At 29.7% G+C, this 23,529-nt stretch overlaps 1 protein-coding gene across 1 annotated transcript in view; it reads left to right on the top strand.

Moving 5' to 3' along the window:
* The window catches only part of LOC145327155 (uncharacterized), a 68,062-nt gene extending 53,553 nt beyond the window's left edge, over positions 1 to 14,509 (top strand). The window contains exons 10-11 of the mRNA XM_080170722.1: positions 3,246 to 3,310; positions 14,206 to 14,509. Coding sequence (XP_080026848.1) covers positions 3,246 to 3,310; positions 14,206 to 14,322 — 182 coding nt within the window. The 3' untranslated portion in view covers positions 14,323 to 14,509. The remainder of the gene's footprint in view (positions 1 to 3,245; positions 3,311 to 14,205) is intronic.
* Positions 14,510 to 23,529: the final 9,020 nt, after the last annotated feature.

The following is a 23,529-nucleotide window of genomic DNA, read 5'->3' as shown; positions in this document are numbered from 1 at the left end:
GTAATAAAAAATAAACATATCATTTAACTAAAAATACTGGCACAATTGATTTACAACATATACTTTTTTAAAAAATTGAAGCTTTTCTACAATTGGGGTCGGTTAGTCTGTCCGTCCGTCAGTAACAATTACCTTTTTCATTAACTTGGACATGTTTGAATTTTCCTATCGATTTCAAACTTTGCAAGGTTATTCCTGTACTAATTAGATACGGTTTAGAAAGCGTATCAATTCTATAATCATTACCAGAATGTCCATACGCCCATTTTTAATATGTTGATTTTAACTTTTTTAACAACAAATTTTTATGTGTAAAAATTATCTAATTGATCTGATTTTTGGAATACTGATTCCTAGGACAACAAAGTTCAATGTTTAAAGCAAAGCATCTTTATAATCAAGTCCTAAAATGTAATTATGTCCTTTAACATTATCCTGTATTTAAACAGTTTTTTTAATTACAAACAATTAAACAAATTTACTTACACATTTGTTCCGACTTTTATAACTTTATATTCTGATTATTCACTTCTTAAACTGCACAATGATAATGTCATTTTATCCTACGGTTTCATAGCTTCGCTTTTATAGATGTTGTCATCCTTGTTTACATAGAAACAATTAGCATTGACACTCGAATTTTGTATGTAAAAAAGACACGATAGTATTAAGTTATCAACCACATAAACAATAGATTGTTGAAGACATTAGGTCTTTAATTGAATATATCAAAGGACTGTTATTAATAAGTATACCTAGTCAAATTAGTTAACAACTTAATAGTTGATTATACATTAAATAACAAGGATGAAAATTTCCATAAAAGTGAATCTATGAAAGGGTAGGACAAAAATACATTAACAATTGTAGAGTGTCATAACTGAAAAAGCAAATATACATATATGTATATGTATAAGTCTAAAAAAATAAAAGTAAATTTGTTGCAAAATATAGGATACTGTTTACCGACATTCCTACATTTTTGATATGCTTTGTTTATAACATTCTACCTTTTTGTAGTAGGAATATAAAAAATGTTTCAAATCAACTTTTTATAAATAGACAACGATTGTAGAATTGCTATGCTTTCTAAATCGTACCTTACTACTACTACAGAAATAACCAACCATGCCAAGTATAAAAAAAATAGGACAATTATAAAATGCATAAATTAACGATAAGATCTATCCTTTATGGACAGACAGACGAACAATAAATATAGAAAAATAAAAGAAATTAAAATCAAGCAGCAGAAATGAGATGTAAAGGTTTTCTAATCTAACCTAATGACTAACCTTTATTAGTTTGTTAACGTAAAATCCTGCATTATTAAAGATACTTGTATGTATCTATCCTTTATTCTTTATCTTGAAAGAGTCTTGTTTAAAAAAATATAATTATAGATCAACAAGGACCAAAATCTTTGACCTATTTAGATTATGATCACATTTTAAAAAAGGTTTTGCAATGTCTTAAATAAGATACAAAATTAAATAATATTTTTTTTCAATTGCTAAATAATCTTAAATACACAAGACAATAATTTGGTGTTTAATTAAGATATACTAGCTCAATATAAAAAATAGCGATTGTGCCTATCGATTTCAAACTTTGCATGGTCATTCCTGTAGTAGTTTGGTACGATTATAAAGCGTAGCAACTCTATAATCATTACCAGAATGTCCGTACGTTCATTTTAAACATGTTGATATCTTAACAACTTTTTTAACAACAAATTTTTATGTGATCTAATTCTCCTTTTGATCTGATTTTTGGTATATAGATTCCTGGGACAACAAAGTACAATATTATAAGCGATGCAACTCTATAATCAAGTCCTAAAAATGTAAGTATGTCCATAAACATTATCCTGTATCAAGCTGTTTTTTTAACAAATTTACTTACAATTTTGCTTCGACTCTTGTACTTTTATATTCTGATTATTGAGTTCTGACACTATACAAGTGTTTATGTCCGTTTGTCCTACCGTTTCATTGCTTCGCTTTTATGGATGTTGTCATCCTTGTTCATTATATCAATTATTTTATCCATATAAAATTCAAAATGGTTTAGAACAAAAATATTTACTTTTGTGTAATAAATGGCAAAGTATCTAAACAATTAGAATTAATATATAAAAAGTACTTTTGATATGACTTTTTATATCACTCATAATGCATAAAATAACCATTGTTATAAATCCTAAATATGCAGTGTTGAATTGTCTATAAAAATATTGTTTTAAAACCTCAACAAATATGACAAACTTATATTACTAAGCCATGAACATTAAGATTAAATGCTATTTTAAAGTCAAATCATCGCACATTTTTGGTTAAAATCTTTGAAATTCTATAATCCTGAAGAAGGAACAGATACAATTTAGGTAAAACCAGTTTTGATTCAGCAAATATGTCTATTTATAGGATCCATTGACCGCTTGTTGCGTGTTGGTTTTGAATCCGCTAAACTGTTGAGGAATAGTGTGTTTACTTTGTAATTATAATAATACTATACTTAAAATGTTTACAAGTGTGACGGGAAAAAAGAATAATTATAGAAAAGGGTTCAAAATTCATTAAATATTTCTTTTTTTGTTTTTCAAAACTGTAGATTTTTAGAATACTTTTTTATAATTAAATTTAGGTTTAGAAATTTTATATAAAAAAGTCAGAAATGTAAAGGGCATGATTATACACAAAATTACACTAATTACCTAAATTCTTTAGATTACAATTAGTAGTTGAAATGTTAAAAAATACAAATTAATGAACAAACCAATTAAAAACAATTTAAATCCACAAAGTTCGTAAGCAACCGAATAAGGAAAACGTTAATATAAAATTTTGAGGACTAGTTTTTTATACAGCCCATTGTCCCCTCCCTCCCAGTAAAAAAGTTGACTTCGAACCTTCAAAAACATTTACTGGACAGTTTAAGAATATCATAAAAATAATCAAGAAACAATACATTTTCTCGTATTTATTCGAATCCGGTGGATAGGAACCGGTTCTCATCCATACGAAAAAACCATGTCTAGCATCGTATTATATCCAGCTTTCTACGAATATAATATTGTACAATCATAAGATTAAAACCAGTTTTTTAGCCGGTGCCTTCGGCACCTCGGGGCTAAAAAAAACTAGTATTAATCTTATAATTGTACATTCTATATCCGCGGAAAGCCGTTTATAATACGACGCGAGAAATAACTATTATCTTAATTAATATTTTTTTCTTTTAAGATGGATTGTTTGATTATATTTGGAGAAAACAAGACGAAACAAATTTGGTTCTTCCAATGAGTGAGGTAAACTTTTATTTTTAAAATAATGGATATATTTATACTTGGATCTTACGCCAGATTATCATGTACTCTAATAAAGTGTAACTTGTCGCTGGCTAAATAACAATACCCCCTTTTAACCCCCTTCCATTAGCCCTCAAAGCAGATGAAAAAAGTGACCAAATAAGAGATGTCCAAGTATGCAACCTAAATTTACGAGAATTTTTCCCCTGTCATAATATCCACGTACATTTTATATCTATAATACAAAGTAGAACGATGTCTGTTTGTTTGTCTGTCTGTTTGTAGCGAAGGATCTCGCTAACCGCTGAACCGATCGGGTTCTCCTTTACAGGGTAGCTTCTCATAGGTCCCGGGAAGGTTTATAACTATTTTCTTGGGGGATGGGACATTCCCAAACCCCCCCCCCAAAAAAAAAAAAAAAAAAAGTTTTCCTCCCCCAAAAAAATTTATTTTTATTTTTCTTTTAAATCTAAAATACGAAAAATCTTAGGGCAAAGACCCTATAGGCTAGGTGCGAAGCCGCTAGTCCATTATAAAATGTATAAGCATAATATTATTGTCAATTTTAAAAAGTCACAAACAAACCGAAAGACATTCCTATCATAACTCATAACATACGTTAATTTGATATAATTAAAATTTAAATCTTTTAGATTTTAGAATAATCTTTTTTTGTTGTCGTTAATTAAACTAAAACTTATTAGAAATAATCCTTTACCATTGTTAAATATAGACTTTTTGTTTTAAACTAAATCTAATTACACATGAAAACACAAAAAAATCCTTTTTTCGTGTTTTTTTAATGATTCATTATTCTGATACAATTCTTGATTAATAGAGTTCAGGATTGAAAGGAAAAGTAATATGGTTAAACATTCAAAACATTTATTTAAGCAAGGCATCTAAAGGGATAAGACAATGGTCGATAAATTGATGTACATCCCCAATGATGATGCACAAAATTACCCCTTTTGTAGATTACAATTAGTGATTCAACCAATCAAAATTCAATAAAAGTCCCAAAGAAATGTTATTATAAGACTTCGGGGACTAGTGTAACAAACCTCTCTGACTGGTAAAAGGGTTAAAAATGTATTAAAGCCATGCTTAACAAGAGACACAACATTATACTAGTATATCATTATCCAGTATGGCTTCAAAAACCGATTAGATTATATTAGAACCGGTTCTCAGCCATAATGAAAAATCATGTATGGCATTGTATAACAGACAATTTTCCTCTAATAATAAAATATAAATCTTAAGATAATTACCAGTTTTGTCAGTCCGGGCCTGGAGCTTCTTGGGGCTAACAATACTGGTTTTATTCTTATAGTTTAAATTTTAATATCCGCGGAAAATGTCTATGATACGATGCAAATAATAACTATTTTAAAATTAACAATATTGTGTTGGAGATCAAATTATTACGGTTTTAATTCAATAGAACGATTTTCAAATGCCTAAATATCTGCGTTATACTTTACAAATTAGATGGACATTGTATTGATTTACAGAATCCTATACGCCTGTATATTATACACAATTGTTGATTAATTGGTGGATTATCTGGTTGTTAATATCAAATAAAGCCCGGAGCCATATTTGATGAACCTATTAATTCACAGAGAAGCTTGTATTAGTAGTCAGGGATCTTAGGGATAAGACAATGGCCGATAATTTTATGTATATCCCAAATGATGAGACACAAAGTTACCCTTCTGTAGATAACAATTAAGGGTGGAAACGTTTAGACACTCAACTTTATAAACCAACAAAATAAAATTCAATTTAAGTCCCCAAAGTTTCTAAGCCAGCTAATAAGAAAATATTATTATTAAACTTTGGGGACTAATGTAACAAACAGCTCAATGTCTCCTCCCTCCCTGTATATAAAACTTGGACAATAAAAGTTATAAAAAATCTTGTTTATTTTACAACTTTAACTAATTTTATTTTTTGCATTTATCCTGCACTATCTAAAATCCAGGGATCTCAAGTGATAAGACAATGGATGATATATTTATCCTCAATTAACCCTAAATCATCCCTAAGTAGACTGCATTTATTGATAAAAAGTCTTTCAGATTTCATGAACGTCCCCAAAGTTTTTGAGCCACGAATGAGAGAACGTGTTAATAGAACTATGGGGACTAGTATAATTTGCTGTCTTAGATCCCCCTACTACCTGGAGTGCCGAGGGATGATTGATGTACAATATCCCCAATAACCCCTTCTGTAGATTAAAATTATTGGTTGAAATGCTTCAACATCCAACTTAACGAATCAATCAATCAAAATTTACTATAGTCCCCAAAGTTATAAAACTTGGTGTCAGTGAGTGAGGGGAGCGGATAATTATAGAGATGCATCAAGAAATAATAACATAATAGATTTTAATCTTTATATTTAAACATCTTAGATTTATAATGAAATAGCGGTATAATTAATGTTTTTAAATTAACATAATTTTATTCAGCGCAGCTCTAATCTATACCAAGGGTATGTCCGTCTATACGTCCGAATTTTCAACAAAGTACATTTTAAAAAATTATTTAATGGATTTAATATTATTTGGATCTTACACTTGATTAACATGTACTATAATAAAGGGAAACTTGCAGCTGGCTAAAATTGCCATTCCCCTTCCATCCCCTCCCATTCTACTGGATGAACGAACGGAACAATAAATGATGTCAATATTAGCAACCTAAATTGACGACATTTTTTCCCCTGTCATAATATCTACCAAGTATGTATTGTATAGTCTATATCCATTAAAGACATTGATATGATTATTAGATTTAAAAGAATTTTGAATACTTTGAATATATAAGTTGAGCTTATATTAACCAGAGATAAGACAATAGCCGATGAATTGATGTAAATCCCATGTGATTTTATACAAAATTAACTCTTCTGTAGATTAAAATTAGTGGTTAAAATGTTTCAACACTCAACTTAAAAAAATAACCAATCAGAATTCAATAAAGGTTTTTAAGTCAACGAATAAGAAAACAATATTATAAAACTTTGGGGACTAGTGTAAAAAACAGCTCATTGCCTGAATATTAACACATGTCAAATTTAAAGTCATTCTCAACTTATTATAAAAAGTAAATTTAGTTTGCTTTTATTGTGCTTCAAATGGACTTACTTGCTTCTTGTTCTATAAATTTAATTGGACAATCTATCTTAAATAAGATAGGTATCAACTGCATTTTAATCATATTAACTACCGACATAAAAAAAAACAAGGATGACAACATCCATGAAAGCGAAGCTCTAAACCCAGAATATTGTGAAAGTAGAATAATTTTGATTCAGTTAGTCGTAATACCTGGAACGAGAAATACAAAATTAAAAGCTAAAATTAAATTGTTTATTACTTACCCGATCGTCAGCAATTATTTCTATCACAGGACAAATAAACAATAACTCTTGTAAAGTGTCAGAAATAAATAAGCCGAAAATTGTTCATAAATTTGTTGCAAAATTGTGTAAATACAGGATACAGTTACTTGATATACTTTCATTTTTAGGATTTGATTATAGATCGAGGCTTTGCTTATAATATTGGACCTTGTTGTTTTAGGAATCATCATTATAAAAATCAGATGAATAGGATAACTAACTAACTATAAGAATCATCATGCAAAGTTTAAAGTCGATAGGACAATTATAACTTTTCTAAATTAACGAAAAGAGCTAAATGTTATGGACGGACGGACCCAAATTATAGAAAAGCTTCGCTAAAAAATTTTTTGGCATACTGTTTGAAATATAATACTGTATTTATGAAAATAAATAGTGTCGGCGCATTTTTTATTATATTTCGCCTTAACATAAAGTGACTGTAAATGTTTGGTCATAAATTATACAGGGAATTAAAGGGATAAGAAAATGGCCGATAAATTAATATACATTCCCAATGATGATACACAAAATTACCCCTTCTATAGTTCACAATTAGTGATTGTAACGTTTGGACACTCAATTAAATAAACCAACCAATAAAATTCAAGACTTTGGAGATTAGTGTAATAAACATCATAATGTCCCCTCCCTCCCTGTAAATTATACGTAAATCATCCCCATTTATTTTGTGTTGCGAGGCTACTCTGTAATCATTTTTCGTAAGTCTAAAAAGCAAGGAAATGGGGGGGGGGGGCAATGGAACGTTTATTCTACATAAAATCCCCAAAGTTTTATAATAACATTTTCCTATTAATTGGAATAACAACTTTGGGGACTGTAGTAAGTTTTGATTGGTTGATTCATGATGTTGAGTGTTCAAACTTTTCAACTACTAATTTTAATGTACATAAAGGGTGATTTTGAGTATCACCATTGGGGATGCTTATCAACTTATCGGCCATTGTCCCGTCCTTTTAGATTCCTGCACAATTTCTATGTCAATGAGTAACTACCTTATGCAAATTAACCTGTAGAGGAAGGGATACACCATTAGGACTTATTTTGGTGCATCTCTGGGCCAAATCTTGCTAATGTAATGCATGATTTAATGACTTAACCTACTAAAGTAATTAAACATTTGATTGCACGACTTTTGTCTGGAAGATTTAACTCTTGGACAAGTGATTATCCTAATCTATCGCAGATTAGAACCTGCCGTGCACAAAATAAAATCAATTTTTTTAGCTTAAAGGACAAAAATTACAACACAATGTTTTTAAAATTCGTGAGCGTTAGATTTTTTCATCCTTGTTAATTAATAATGTGAACAAACGTAAATAAATGCAATTACACAGCAAATTTAACAATTAGGTTGCGGCTTCTTTGTAAAATTATGATCAAGCAGAATCTTTGAGAAATTTTATTTTTCTTAATTTTTAAAACATGATTATTTAAACTTAATCAATTTAGACACAAAAAAAAACAGTTAATTAAAATGTAATTTTTCTCGCAGCTAAAGCTTAGTGGTAAAATCTAGAGAAAGAGGGGACATTGGGCTGTTTATTACACTAATCCCCAAATTTTTATAATAACGTTTTCTTATTCGTTGTTCTAAAATTTTTATTGGTTGAGTGTTCACTAATTGTAATCTACAGAAGGGGTAATTTTATGTAATATCATCGGGAATGTACATTAATTTATCGGCCATTGTCATATCCCTTTAGATCCCTGCAAACACATACATACAATTACTTTATTATTTACTGGTTGCAGTGCCTCTATATCTTTCACTACAAATAGATATACTACTAGCTTTTCTATAATGTCCCCAAAAAAAATTAAACATAATTTCTTTAAATACCTTTGCGAGCTATGGATTATTTCATTTTTGTTAAAAGCGAAGCTTTTCTATAATTAGGGTCGGTACGTCCGTACGTCCGTAACGGATAGCTTTTTCGTTAATTTAAGCATTTTAGAATTGTTCTATCGATTTCAAACTTTGCATTGTGATTCCTTTAGTAGTTAGGTACGATTTAGAAAGCGTAGCAACTCTATAATTATTACCAAAATTTCCGTACGTTTATTTTAAACATGCTGATTTTTTTACTTTTTTTAACGACAAATTTTTATGTGATCTAATCATCCGATTGATCTGAATTTTGGTATATTGATTCCTGGGACAACAAAGTATAATGTTATAAGCGAAGCAACTCTATGATCAAGTTCTACAATTTTGCTTTGACTCTTATACATTTATATTCTGATTATTCAGTTCTGACACTATACAAGTGTTAATGTCCGTTTGTCCTAGCGTTTTAGTGCTTCGCTTTTATGGATGTTGTCATCCTTGTTTTTATATGATGATAACATATTCTTTAAAAATGGATTTTTTATTACTTTGATGTTACACCAGATTTTCATGTTCTATAATAAAGTGAAACTCGCAGGGGGCTAAAATGAAAATGCCCCCAACAACTCCATTTACCCCATGCCCTGCCCTCCTACTGGATGAACGAAATGACCATTAAATTTGTTTCATGAAAGCAATCTAAATTGACGACAATTTTTCCTCAGTCATAATATCCACGTATATTTTATATTCATTTATTGAGATCGATAAATTCTTACCGAGACAAATAAAAATAATAACAAACAAAGAATTTTTTTATGTTTATGTTGTAATTATTATTTTTATATCCAAATAATAACAAAATTGTATTTATGGTTTATGATTACATCATTTTTGCAAACTTCAACAACCTTTTTGCCCTTTATGCACTATAGAAAAAATATTTATATTTTGGATGTTTATTAGATTTTTTAAAAATTGGCTATTTTCAGAGACAGAAGGGACAATAGGCTGTTTATTTCACTAATCCTCAAAGTTTTATGATAAAATTTTCTTATTTGTTGGCTTAACAACTTTAGAGATTTTTGGTTGATTCATTAAATTGAGTGTTCAAACGTTTCAACCACTTATTTTGATTTACAGAAGGTGAAATTTTGTGTATTATGATTGGGGATGTACCTAAATTTATCGTTTATTGTCTCATCCCTTTAGATCCCTGTAATTCATCACCTTGAAAAATTTTGAACTTTATAAAACTTTGAATACTCGTACCTAAAGTTTTATAAACACATCCTCCATAAATTGGTTTGCCCATTCATTCTTTTTATCTTGATTGGGTCGTACAAAACTTCAGTGTCCAATCTTTTCCACCAATAATTGTATTCTACTGGAGGGGTATTTTTTGTTCTATAAATAGAAAAAAAAATTTCTATGGCTTCGAAACAGATTGATATCCGCTGGATTGGAACCAGTTCTCAGTTTCATAATAAAAAATCACGTATAGCATTGTATTACAGACAATTTTCCTCGGATATTAAACAAATCATAAAATTATTACTTGTTCGGCCAATTTTGTCTAACAATACTGTTTTTATTCTCATAAGTTTTAATTTTAATATCCGCAGAAAGCTGTCTATAGTACTATGCGATAAATAACTATTATAAACTCTCATATTATTTCACTGTTTCCTAGCTTTATAGCCGGATGAGTTGTGGTAATTTTATTTTTTAATTGCCAGCTTAACATAAAACATTAAACCATCATCTATTTCACAACAGTTAAGGAGCTGTATTTGAAAACAGAAATCTAAAGGGATAAGACAAAGGCAGATAAATTGTGGTAATTTTTTTTAATTATCAGCTTAACATAAAACATTAAACCATCATCTATATCACAACAGTTAAGGAGCTGGATTTGAAAACAGGGATCTAATGGGATAAGACAAAGGCAGATAAATTGTGGTAATTTTTTTAATTACCAGCTTAACATAAAACATTAAACCATCATCTATATCACAACAGTTAGGGAGCTGGATTTATGAACAGGGATCTAAAGGGATAAGATGATGGCCGATAAGTTTTGGTATTTTTTTTAAATTACAAGCTTAAAATTAATCATCATCTATATCACAACAGTTAAGGAGCTGTTATTATTATTTATCACATCGTATTAGAGACAGATTCCCGCAGAAAATAAAATGAAAAAATAATTTTGCGTGTTAAAGATTAACACTTCACTTCAGTGAATTTTGATTGGTTGGGTCATTAAGTTTAGTGTTCAAATGTTTCAACCACTAATTTAAATCTCCTGAAGGGGTAATTTTGTGTATCATAATTAGGGATGTACATCAATTTATCGTCCATTGTCTCATCCCTTTACACCCCTTCTTTTCTTACTGTTCAAACTTACACAAAAAAAGCTCTAATATCTTCAAATCCCTAACTTCAGAAAAATGAACTAGAGAGACACAGTTAAGATTATATAAATAAACCCGCATTATATCTTACCTAAGGAGGGAGGGGACATTTATTCCAGGGATAAGGGATAGGAAACCTGGCCATTAATTAGGTCCCGGCCTAGATTCTAAAGGGATATTGCAACTATTACAAATTCCTATCAAACTGGGGGACGCTCCCAAGTAGCTACCAATAAGAATCGGCCTGTTTTTAACAACCAATAAAAGGTGTTAGATCACATTAGCTTAATTATTAAATCTGCTTAGAGTTAAACATTAAAAAAGGGCCATATAGAAAAAACAAAAATAACGGGATTATTTTTTGCAAAGAAGGTAGCTACGAATTTTCATTTGGTAGTTTATAAATTAGATGTTGTATTTTGAATTTTAAAATTTAATACGGAATTGATACAACACCTTAACCCTAATATATGTACAATACAACACAGTACAAATCTATCACTACATAATAGTATCCAAAGAACTTGATTAGAGTGTCACCCAAGTGCATATTAATTTATTTATTTTGAATTTTAATTAGCAATGAAATTTTCAAATAAAATTTTTACTCATTAATAAAAATGCAAATAATACAAACTAAAATCTGTCTGAGGGAAACCCAACGATAGCTTTCTGACAGTTCAAATTACCAAAGTAAAAGAGAAAAAAAAATTGGGAGAGAAAAGACTTCAATTTAAAAAAAGCCATTAATATATATTTTATAAAAAGTTATGTTTTTTACTTTAAACTAGCTACCTGAATTTGATTCTATACTTTATCTACACACACAAACACAGCTTTTTCATTAGCGTTTTATACGAACCACTGCGCCATCCCAAAACTGGTTTATTAGGCTAGAAATAGGCCTAGGCTTGAAATAGGCCAGAAATAATATTTTCCTACGTTTCCCATCCCTTATCCCTGCATTTATTCCTCTAGTCCCCAAATTTGTATAATAATGTTTTCTTATTTGTATGCTTATCAAATGTTTCAACGACTAATTTTAATCTGCTGAAGTGGTAATTTTATGTATCATCATTAGGGTTGTACAACAATTTATTGGATATTGTCTTTACCCTTTATATCCTTGACTTGGTATTCAAACTACCTTCAAAAAAGCACAAATATCTTTCAAGTGCCTAACTGTTGAAAAAATGAACTAGAGAGACACAGTTAAGATTATAAATAAACCCGCAACATATCTTAGTCACAGATATATTTCAGGGGCTGTATCCACAAAATAGAGTTTCAACCAAGGAGGTGGGGTGGGGGGGGGGCAATGGGCTATTTATTACACTGGTCCCCAAAGTTTTAAAATAACATTTTCTTATTCGTTAGCTTACAACTTTGGGGACTTTATTGAATTTTGATTAGTTGGTTTATTAAGTCGAGTGTCTAAACTAAACCACTAATTGTAATCTAGAAAAGTGAAAATTTTGTTTATCATCATTTGGAATGTACATTATCTTATCAGTCATTGTCTCACTTTAGATCCCTTATAATATTCACAAAATAAAGCTAGATTGCAAAAAAAACATAATAGTTATTTATCATACTATATTATGAAGTAATTTGAAAAAGTACTCAAAGTTTTAGAAAACGGGAATGTAAAACCTTGGGTACTAGTGTAATTAACAGTCCCATGACCCCTTCCTGCTCGACTATAAAATGTAAGAAATAAAAATAATGAAAACAAAATTAAAAATTTCATGAATGACTCCCAATTTTTGCAAATAGTTTACGAAACATAACAATACCGTGATAAACAATTAGAATTCTAGCTGTTTTTAACATTAACTTTTTTATCCAAAAATAAAAATCACTCATGGAAATCTTTATATAGAGAGTTAGATCCATGAAAGCATTACTGTATACTAATAAGGCTAAATAATTATGATCTATTATCTGTAAATATCAGGGAGGGAGGGGTCATTGGGCTGTTTATTACACTAGTCCACAAAGTTTTATAATAACGTTTTCTTATTTTGGATTAACAACTTTTGGGACTTTTATTAGATTTTGATTCATTGGTTTATTTAGTTGAGTGTCTAAACGTTTCAGTTACTAATTATAATCTACAGAGGGTAATTTTGTGTATCATTATTTGGGATGTACATCAATTTATTGGCCATTCCCTTGTTTCCTTGGTTTGTTCGTGTACCTAACTGTTTGTAGATGATTTATGATGTTGCACATAATTTCACTCCCATAACACAGAAATCTGTTCGTGTACCCAACTGTTTGTAGATGATTTATGATGTTGCACATAATTTCACACATTATTTTAACTTTTAATTCTAAATGATATTTATATTTTTATGTCGGGGGTAAGGTGGTAAGTCATTTATTTTATGATATGTCCATAGATCAAACAAGGACAGCCAAATCATGCTCATATAAAGACCAATAAAATGTTATACCAGTTATTCAAGAGCATTTATTCTCATTTTAACCATAGGAGTAATATTAACATTTTTCATTGCCAATCCAATTATATAAAATAGTTTGTTTGTCTGTCGCGAAGGACCTCGCTAACCGCTGAACCGATATTGTCCTCTTATATAGGTTATGAGATGGTTTTAGGCTATTTTATTTTAAAGATAAGTCTGAGTTTGTACCTTAGATGCTAGGGGCGCAGCCGCTAGTGATCAAAAAGATATTTAAATCTTCTCAAATTGGGTGAAAGATTAAATATTCTCTCATTTATATATCCCTGTAGTACAATGCAATAATTTGATATAATAATTACAAATAATTCAATACTTTTTTTAAAATGTATTTTTTGGAACATAAAGAAAAATAGTTTATTGTGATTTAAGTCAATTTTTAAATACTCAGAAAGAGAACGAAAAATAATGCTAAAAAAATGAATATAGGATATACGTTGATAAAATGGAAAATTTGTCGCCAATTTAGCTTGCTAATATGGACCTAATATATTGTTCAGCTCGTTCATCTAGTAAGAGGGAATTGATTGGGTTTATCGATATTTTAGCCAGCTGCAAGCATCACATTATTAGAGTACATAAAAATCTAGTGTGTCATCCAAGTAATAATATATTCGAATATGTACAAATCTAAGAGCTATCCGTTACAGACCAAGACAGACGTACGGAACATAAATGTAAAAAAGCTTAGCTTTTTATAAATGATTAATCTTTTTTTTATTTTAGGATTTGAGCCCATCACTGTACGGTATAGGCCAAATTGACGAAAATAATACTGAAAATATTGACAATCAAAACATGAATGAAGAAAATCTGGGAGTTGCTGAACAGAAAAATCCTTGAAAAATATTCTTTATTGTATATTTGGGCATAAGTGATCTATTTTTGTATTATTTTTATAAAAGTTTTTGGGGGTTTATTTTATCAAAAAAGTATGACTTAAAATTTTCTCTATTAGGAAAAAAAACTATTTATTTTAAGGCTTATTTGAATCAAATAAGGAAATTAGACTTAAATGGGTGATTTTTTTTGATTTTTTAAAAAATTATAATTGATAATATATGTATTTGTGATATTTGCTCAAAAAAAGTATTTATCTATTTATTTATTTATTATATATGCATTATTTTTTGGGCATTCCAATACCATAGACAAAGAAATTATTTAATAAGACTTTATTCTTTTTTAATGAACTAGATTGATTTTTAATTAACGCCGTTAATTTGTCAAGAAGAAAAAAAAACAGTTATAAATTCTAGGACTGTATTAATTTTCATAATTTTTAGGTATATTAATTACTGAATGACACTATACTGTTCTATTTTGTCTACAATGATTGATTTGCCGCGCTATTTACACATATATTTTAAATAGTTATTTATTGTACTGTATAATTATGGACAGCTTTCCGCGGGTATTAAATTAAAATTGTGAGATTAATATTATCATTATGATTTTCTTTTGTATTATTTCTGGAAAATTGTCTGTAAAACGATGCTATACATGCTTTTTCAATATGTTAGAGAACCGGTTCTTATCCAGCGGATATTAATCTGTTTTGAAGCCATTCTGGAATATATCTTTCTAAGAATTTTATTGAAAATTCATGAGTAACCGACTAACAGTAGCAAATTTATTTTTAGATAAATCAAGATAATTTTGACAGCTATCTTATTAGACGAGTTCGTTAGATTTATATTTTAAATTATTTTCGAGTGTGGCTTCGAAACCGATTAATATCCACCGGATTAGAACCAGTTCTCAGCCATACTGAAAAATTATTTATAGTATTGTACTACAGACAAATTTCCACGAATATTAAAATCAAAATCATAAAATTAATACCAGATTTGTAATCGATCCTTGAGGGCTAACTAAACTGTTTTTTTCACATTATTTTTCATTTTTCAACTGCGGAAAGCTGTTTATAATACGATGCGATAAATAATTATCAGTTCTTTAAAAAGTAATAAAGTCTTATTTTTTACTTACTGCCGTTTTAAAGATCTTTAAATGCTAGTCGGTTAATTAAATTTAAGTTTTATTGAACTTTTGCAGGAAGGGAGGGGACATTTGGCTGTTTATTACACTAGTCCACAAAGTTTTTATAATAACGTTTCTTTATTCGTTGGCTTAACAAGTTTGGAGACTTTTATTAAATGTTGATTGGTTAAATCATCGGGTCGGGTGTCCAAACGTTTTAACCACTAATATAAATCTACAGAAGGGGTAACTTTGTGTATCATCATTGGGAATGTATATCAATTTATCGGCCATTGTCTTATCCCTTTATATCCCTGAATTTTTGCCACCTAATGAAACCTGTATGTACCGAAAAGTTCTCATAGCGAGTGACAGAATTAGCAAAGACTAATTTATATCTTTTTATAATTTATAACAAATTGCTGTAAAAAATCAAACCAGGGAGGGAGGGGACAATGAGCTGTTTGTGATACTAGTCCTCAAAGTTTTAATAATGTTTTCTTATTCTCAACTTTTGGGACTTTAATGAATTTTTAATGTTTCAACCAATAATTCCAATCTAAATTGTTGGGGATGGACATCATTTATCTGCCATTGTCTTATCCCTTTAGATCCCTGAAATCCAACACTCTCTTTTTATTTATGCTTCACATTGTTAAACTATTACAATCACAATTCTACTTAAATAAATGTTTTATTTATTGAACTCTGTATTTTTTTCTGTAACTAGCGGCTTCGCCCCTAGCTTCTAGGGGCTTTGAGGTTTGATCAAACTAATTTTTCGTATTTTAGATTTTAAAGAAAATTTAGAGAAAAAAATTTTTTGGGGGGGTAGTCGACCCCACTATTTTAATTTTATTTTTAAAAAGAAAGAAAACAATTTTTGTGGGGGGGTATTTTTCATTTTTTTAGGGGGAGGGGGGGTAGGGGTGTCCCACCCCCTAAGAAAATAGTTGTAAACCTTCCCGGGACCTATGAGAAGCTACCCTGAAAAGGAGAAACCGATCGGTTCAGCGGTTAGCGAGATCCTTCGTTACAAACAAACAGACAGACAAACAAACATCTTTCTACTTTGTATTATAGATTAAATCAATAGTTATTTATCGCATCGTATTATAGACAGCTTTCCGCGGACATCAAAATTAAGAACTATAAGATTAGTGCCAGTTTTCTTTGTTACAAAAATGGTATAAAAGCTGTGATTTTCGTGAAAAATTGTCTGTAATACGGTGCTATACATGATTTTTTAGTATGACAAAGAACCGGTTCTAATCCAGTGGATATTGATCGGTTTCGAAGCCGTACTGGAAAACATAGTATTTCCAAAACTCCAAGCTCATCAATCTTACTAGAAAACAATTTATTTTCTCCAGCAAAGAAAAACGACAAATTAAATAAATTGAAATAAGGAAAATTCTTTGTTTTTAAAAAGTTAACTTAAAATACTGTTATTTAAAACTTATTTATAATATATATTTATTTATTTATAAGTATTCATTATAAAAGAAATATATTTTCTTGCTAATGAATTAAATAAAAGGTTTATTCCTGATATATCTGGGTTTTTTTATTCAGCTTTAATTTTTTTTAAATATATTTTTTATTTTTTACTTTTATGTCTGGAAAATCCAGTCCTCGGCAGTCGCGCGGCTATGTTCAATAAGCCTCACTGTCAGCTGCATGACTTTGTTCGCCATATAATCAGCCACACTGCTTACTAAGCCACCTAGTAAGCCTCAGCAATAATCAGTAAGATATATAAGTTTTCCGGAATTTTAATGTTAGGGGGAGATTTGAAATCTGCATCAAATTTTAAGGATTTTTTATAAAATTCGTTTTTTGTATAATTCTTTATCTAAAAGCGGAAATGCATTTTAAGTTAATTAATTTTGACCAATAGGATAGGTGGATTTTAAACTACCTGCGCTCTAATTGGTTGAATGATGTGCGCCATCCAATCAAAGCGCAGATTTTTTAAATCCACCAATCACAGATGCCAAAATTAATTAACTTAAATTGCATTTCCGCTTTTAGATAAAGAATTATAGAAAAAACGAATTTTATAAAAAAAATCCTCAAAATTTGATGCAGATTTCAAATCTCCCCCTAACTTTAAAATTCCGGAAAACTTATATATCTTAATAATCAGCCTTACTGTCCTAAACAAGTCTCAGAAAGCCTATAGGTCACCATCAGCTGCAGTCACCTTCAGAAGTAGCTGTCAAGCATAATTAAAGGAAGAAGAATGGTTTTCCCAGCTGCTATAAAGATAAACGGCTCAATTTTTATTTGGTGAAGAGTCCCAGTAGCAAGGATCCAGTATGTAATTTAATTAATTTGTCAGTCTTTTGGTAATGAAATATAGAACGAAATATAAATATTCATATTGTTATCAAAGATCCTTCGCTACACATAGACAGACAGACACAAAACAAACAGATATCATGTTACTTTTATATAAAGATACGTGTTTAAATTTACTCACAAATGAACATATATAGAAATTCATATATCAGTGCATATTCTTGATAGCACAGTATTAAAATTATTTTTATTCATTAAGTTCTGGTTATTCAAATTAGAAAAATAAATTAATATACTTCATACTAATTCATTTCATAACATGAGATAAAATCAACCTTATTCGACGTTTACTCAAAGCCCAAAAATAATGGACTTAAAAGTGTATTAAACTGTATATAAGACATTTGCGAATATATTGATACCATTAATTTGCCTCTTAGATAGAAAAAAGTATGTTTTTTTAATATTTTTCTCTTGCTACAAATCAAATTTCAAATTTAAGTCACCAAAAATGCTAAACTAATTTTTGCTCTAGAAGAATCAATTTTTGGAGTTAGAAAGTGCTTAATACCTCATTTTAATCGCCTGGCATTGCTTTATAATATACAGGTAATGACTTGATTTTTTATGGAACAGCTGACTAATAAATCAAGGTTTTGTGATAAACCCACTTTTGTTGTTGCTCCATAAATGATATTTTTTTCCCAATTTTTTTGGCTGTAAAGAAGCTTTATATATTCATATAACATCCACCTAAATTTGACTTTTGATATTTTATTTATAACATCACCAGAGTGAATTAAATTTTGGAAAAAAATATCAATTTATATTTTACACTGCTATGCATTGTTCTTGTTCTTGTTTTTAAAAAAAATTTACATTATAAAAAAGAGAATTATTTAACGCTTCTATAGGTATGTTTATCATTTTTCTAGGCTAAATATAACTATAATTAGACCATTTTAAAGTTAGACATCTTAACATATTAACACAATTATTGAATTGGTCTGTATTATTAAGCTGGCAACTCTTAAAACAGCTGCATTTCATTATTTACTAAGTATATTTGCGATTACTTTTATTTAATGAAATCTTCCAATTTTTAACATGTACAAAACGGCCTGCTTAATTGCTTCAAGATCCATGTCAGATCTATATAGGAAATAAATGTCTATAAACGAGCTCAAGTTTTCCAAGGAATATATGATTAAAACTCATAGTGCTCCAATAATCCATAATAAACTCTCATTGCCCAGAACGATAAGACCAATTATTTTACTTTATTAAAAATAAATTCATTTTTTTCATTTCATGTTGCTATTTATCTTATATTGATGTATTTAATTTCTAATCATAAAAAAGAAAATTTAAATTTATAATATGATAAATTTAAGAAAACTATGTTTTAAAAGAATTCGATTGTGGCGACATTTTGTGTGTTCAAATATTAAACTAAAATTGTAATCATCATCATTAACCCTTTGGTGATGGTAATGTAAAGAAAAAAATATAATTTAAAAAAAATCTTTTAAAAATCATTTAAATTATTAAATATTTACTTTCTTTTAGATAGTAATGCCGGGTGAGGAAAATAGATTTATTGAGAAATAGATATGCATATAGAAAACTAGCCAATAGGGAGATAATTATATCGAGCCAACTCTAGTCCTATTATATAAAGTAGTATCTTTTTTGTCTTCAGCTTAAGATTTTGACAATTACAGTACCTATTGAGTTCTGTGTTTTATGGATGCTTCTTATAGGACCCTGGATAGTTTTGGAATTTTGAAAAAAATATCAATTTATATTTTACACTGCTATGCATTGTTCTCGTTCTTGTTTATAAAAAAATATTTTTATAATTAAAAAGAGAATTATTTAATGCTTCTATAGGTATGTTAATCATTTTTCTAGTCTAAATATAACTATAAATTCAGCATTTTTTAAACATCATTATATTCAAGTTATTGTAACTTTTAAATAAAATATCAATATCAAGAACTATTGGAACAATTTTTACCATGCAAAACAAGGTGTTATAAAGTGTAGGATCCCTCACAATATCTATCTGTCTGTCTATAATGCATTACACATGTAATGCTAATAGAGAGGATGCTATAAGAGTGCTCTTATAATGTGAATTTCTCTTAATTGAATGGGCTTCCTGAAACCAGAGACCATAAAGTTGGCCTAGTGCAGGAGTATCTAGGGGGAGGTGATTGTAAAAGGGTAATTTTTTTAGTGATGGGGGTAATCACCCTCCTTAATATATTATGGGGGGTATAAACCCAGCCTTTTAAATTTTTTTTAATAGGAGTAAAGAAAATCCTTAAAACTTACAAATCTAGGAATCAAACTAGCACCCCAACCAATAATCGGTTCCATGCCAAATGTAGGAGTGGAAAAACATTGGAGGGACAAATGCATGAGTCCCAAACGTCAGAGTGGAACAAACGCAGGAGTGAGACAAAAGTTGGAGTGGACAAATGCAGGATTTTTGGGACAAACGTCAGAGTGGACAAACACAGGAGTCCCAAACTTTTTTTTCAATTTTGAATTTTTTTTATACAAACACAGCCCCCCCTACCTTCGTCCTGTTACTTTTCTTAGTTAGGTTAGGTTAGGATATAGGCTAGGAGGCTGAGCGCTGCAGCCATAGTCATTATTTTGTAGACAGGGGTATAAAAAATTTCAAAATTGTAATATTATTAAAATAGTAGACACTCCTAGGTTTTATTTAAGCAATGTCCACTCCAATGTTTTCCACTCCGATGTTTGTCCACCTTGATGTTTGTCCCATTCTTACGTTTGTCCACTCCAATGTTTGGGACTCCTGCATTTGTCCACTCCGACATTTGGGACTCTTATGTTTGAGGTAGAACCCCAATAAGTAAATCTCAATAAAACTTCATAAAATTATGCAAAATATCAAAGTATTCAATCCCTGAATTTCAACCATCTATCTTGAATAGGAGTTGAGAAAATCATGAAAACTTGAAATGTAGGAATTGATATAGCCCACCCCAGTTTTTTGGCAAATCCTAATGAAACTTGATGAAAATATGGAGTATTGATAAAGAGAGAGAATATTCAATCCATGAAAATTTCAGCCTTCTATCTTTTATAGAAGCCAAGAAAATCTCGTTTTCCCCTTTCTGTCTCAGACAGACAGACATACCAATGTACAGACATACAGATGAATGGACAGACAATCGACGGACAAATATTTTGAATTATAGAGTAGCTTCACTACTAAAAAACTAAATAGGATAATTGTTGTACACAAATTGATTTCAGTATGTTTTAAATGAGCTTACATAATCAAGGACGTCCAAGCTTTTTGATTTGGGGGGGAAGGGGGGGGGGAAATTGAAATATCTAAATTTGGGCATCCCCATGTTTATTTTGTGGGGTAATCTTTATATTATAGAGGCAAGGACGTCAAAGCTTTTTATATTTTTTTTTTGTTGGGGGGGGGGGGAGAGGGGAAGATTAAAAATTAAAAATTTAAAAATTATGGGGTTGCCCCAAATTAATTAATAACCCTTAACCCCCTAACCCCCCCCCCCACCAGGACATCCCATTACATAAAGTAATGATTATAAAATTGCTAAGTACCTTACTGCTACAAAAATCATCTTCCAACATTTAAGATTAATTCTAACACGCCTGAATTAACAATAAGAGCTAACCATGGCGTGGATATACACATCCTAATTGTAAAAATATTTTGCTTTTTAAAATTGTAAATCAATTATTCAGGAATTGTTTTATTTTGTTTGTTTACTAGCAGCTGCGCTCCAAGCATCTAGGAGCTCTGTAATTAAAGGAGTAAGGAAATTAGTAAAATAGCTTTATACTTTACCGAAATCTTAAGCTACAGACAAAAAAGCTTTATATAATATGTATTAATTTGTAAAACTGCAAATGATAAAATATGACCTATTTTTTTCTCTTTAAAAATTCTCTTTAAACACCTCCCCCTTTTTATATAAAGATGCTAATTCCCCCCCCAACCCCAAGAGGATATAAGCAGTAAAAAATCCCGCAGGGGGCACAATTTTCTAACACTTCTTTCTTTTTTAGTCTTTTAAAATGATTCAAAATGCATTGACATATATATGTATATTTTTTTTAACTCTTATTTTATACATCTTAATTGGAACTGATGATCTATTTTTATAGAGAAACATATGTATTCCATCAATAAAAAGTTAAAAAATTAAGTGTGTTTATACATATAATAATTACTATATATAATAGGATAATGAAATGCAGCTGTTTTAAGGGTTGCCAGCTTAATAATACAGACCGATTCAATAATTGTTTTAATATGTTAAGATGTCTAACTTTAAAATGATCTAATTATAGTAATATTTAGCCTAGAAAAATGATAAACATACCTATAGAAGTGTTAAATAATTCTCTTTTTTATAATATAAATTTTTTTTAGAAACAAGAACAAGAACAATGCATAGCAGTGTAAAATATAAATTGATATTTTTTTCCAAAATTTAATTCCCTCTGGTGATGTTATAAATAAAATATCAAAAGTCAAATTTAGGTGGATGTTATATGAATATAAAAAGCTTCTTTACAGCCAAAAAAATTGGGGAAAAAAATATCATTTATGGAGCAACAACAAAAGTGGGTTTATCACAAAACCTCGATTTTTTAGTCAGCTGTTCCATAAAAAAACAAGTCATTACCTGTATATTATAAAGCAATGCCAGGCGATTAAAATGAGGTATTAAGCACTTTCTAACTCCAAAAATGGATTCTTCTAGAGCAAAAATTAGTTTAGCATTTTTGGTGACTCAAATTTGAAATTTGATTTGAAGCAAGAGAAAAATATTAAAAACACATACTTTTTTCTATCTAAGAGGCAAATTAATGGTATCAATATATTCGCAAATGTCTTATATACAGTTTAATACACTTTTAAGTCCATTATTTTTGGGCTTTGAGTGAACGTCGAATAAGGTTGATTTTATCTCACATAACAAAATACATTTATAGATATTTAAATATTGAATGCTAATATATTTTACATTTAATGAATAATCTATATTATAATTAGGTTAACTAGGAAAAAAGTCATTGCTTTAAAGATTACTAGCTGCTTCGCCCCTAGCCTCTAGGGGCTTTGCCCCAAGAGGTGATCAAAGAAAAAATTTGGCGCAATTCATAAAAGGACCAAGGAAATCTTCAGCAAAAAAAATGGAGGGGATTTTTTTGTTTTTGGGGGGGCTGGGGGTGTCCTCCCCCCCAAGAAAATAGCCTAAAACCACCACAGGACCAGTAGGTATATTCCTTGAAGAGTAGAATCCGATCAGTTCAGTGGTTACCTAGATCTTAAGGGACGGATAGACAGACATCATTATTATAGAATGCACTAAAATGTTAGCATGTCGTTAGTTTTCTGTTATTTAGCTCAACATAGATCCAAATTTTTACTCCTATATAAAAGTAGCAGGATGTCTATGTGTCTGTCTGTACCTAATACTCTTGTTAGCCGCTGAACTGATATGGTTCTCCTTTGCAATGTAGCTGGGAAGGTTTATATCTATTTAGGGGGGGGGGGGATTAACACAATCTCCAAAGAGAAAAATCCCCTAGAAAAAAATGATTTCCCTTCAATTGACCCTAAAGGCATCTAGAGGCGTAGCCAATAATGTAAGATAATCTGGAAGCATCAAAATTATAAACAATGAGGTTTAGTGATGAATCATTACTTTTAAGAAAATTAAACAACATATTCAT

The sequence above is a fragment of the Acartia tonsa genome, chromosome 8 (assembly GCF_053477335.1).
Source record: "Acartia tonsa isolate MP-2025a chromosome 8, ASM5347733v1, whole genome shotgun sequence".
Taxonomy (NCBI): Eukaryota; Metazoa; Arthropoda; class Copepoda; order Calanoida; family Acartiidae; genus Acartia; species Acartia tonsa.
The sequence above is the reverse complement of the archived record's forward strand: the minus strand, read 5'-3'. Positions and strand labels throughout refer to the sequence as shown.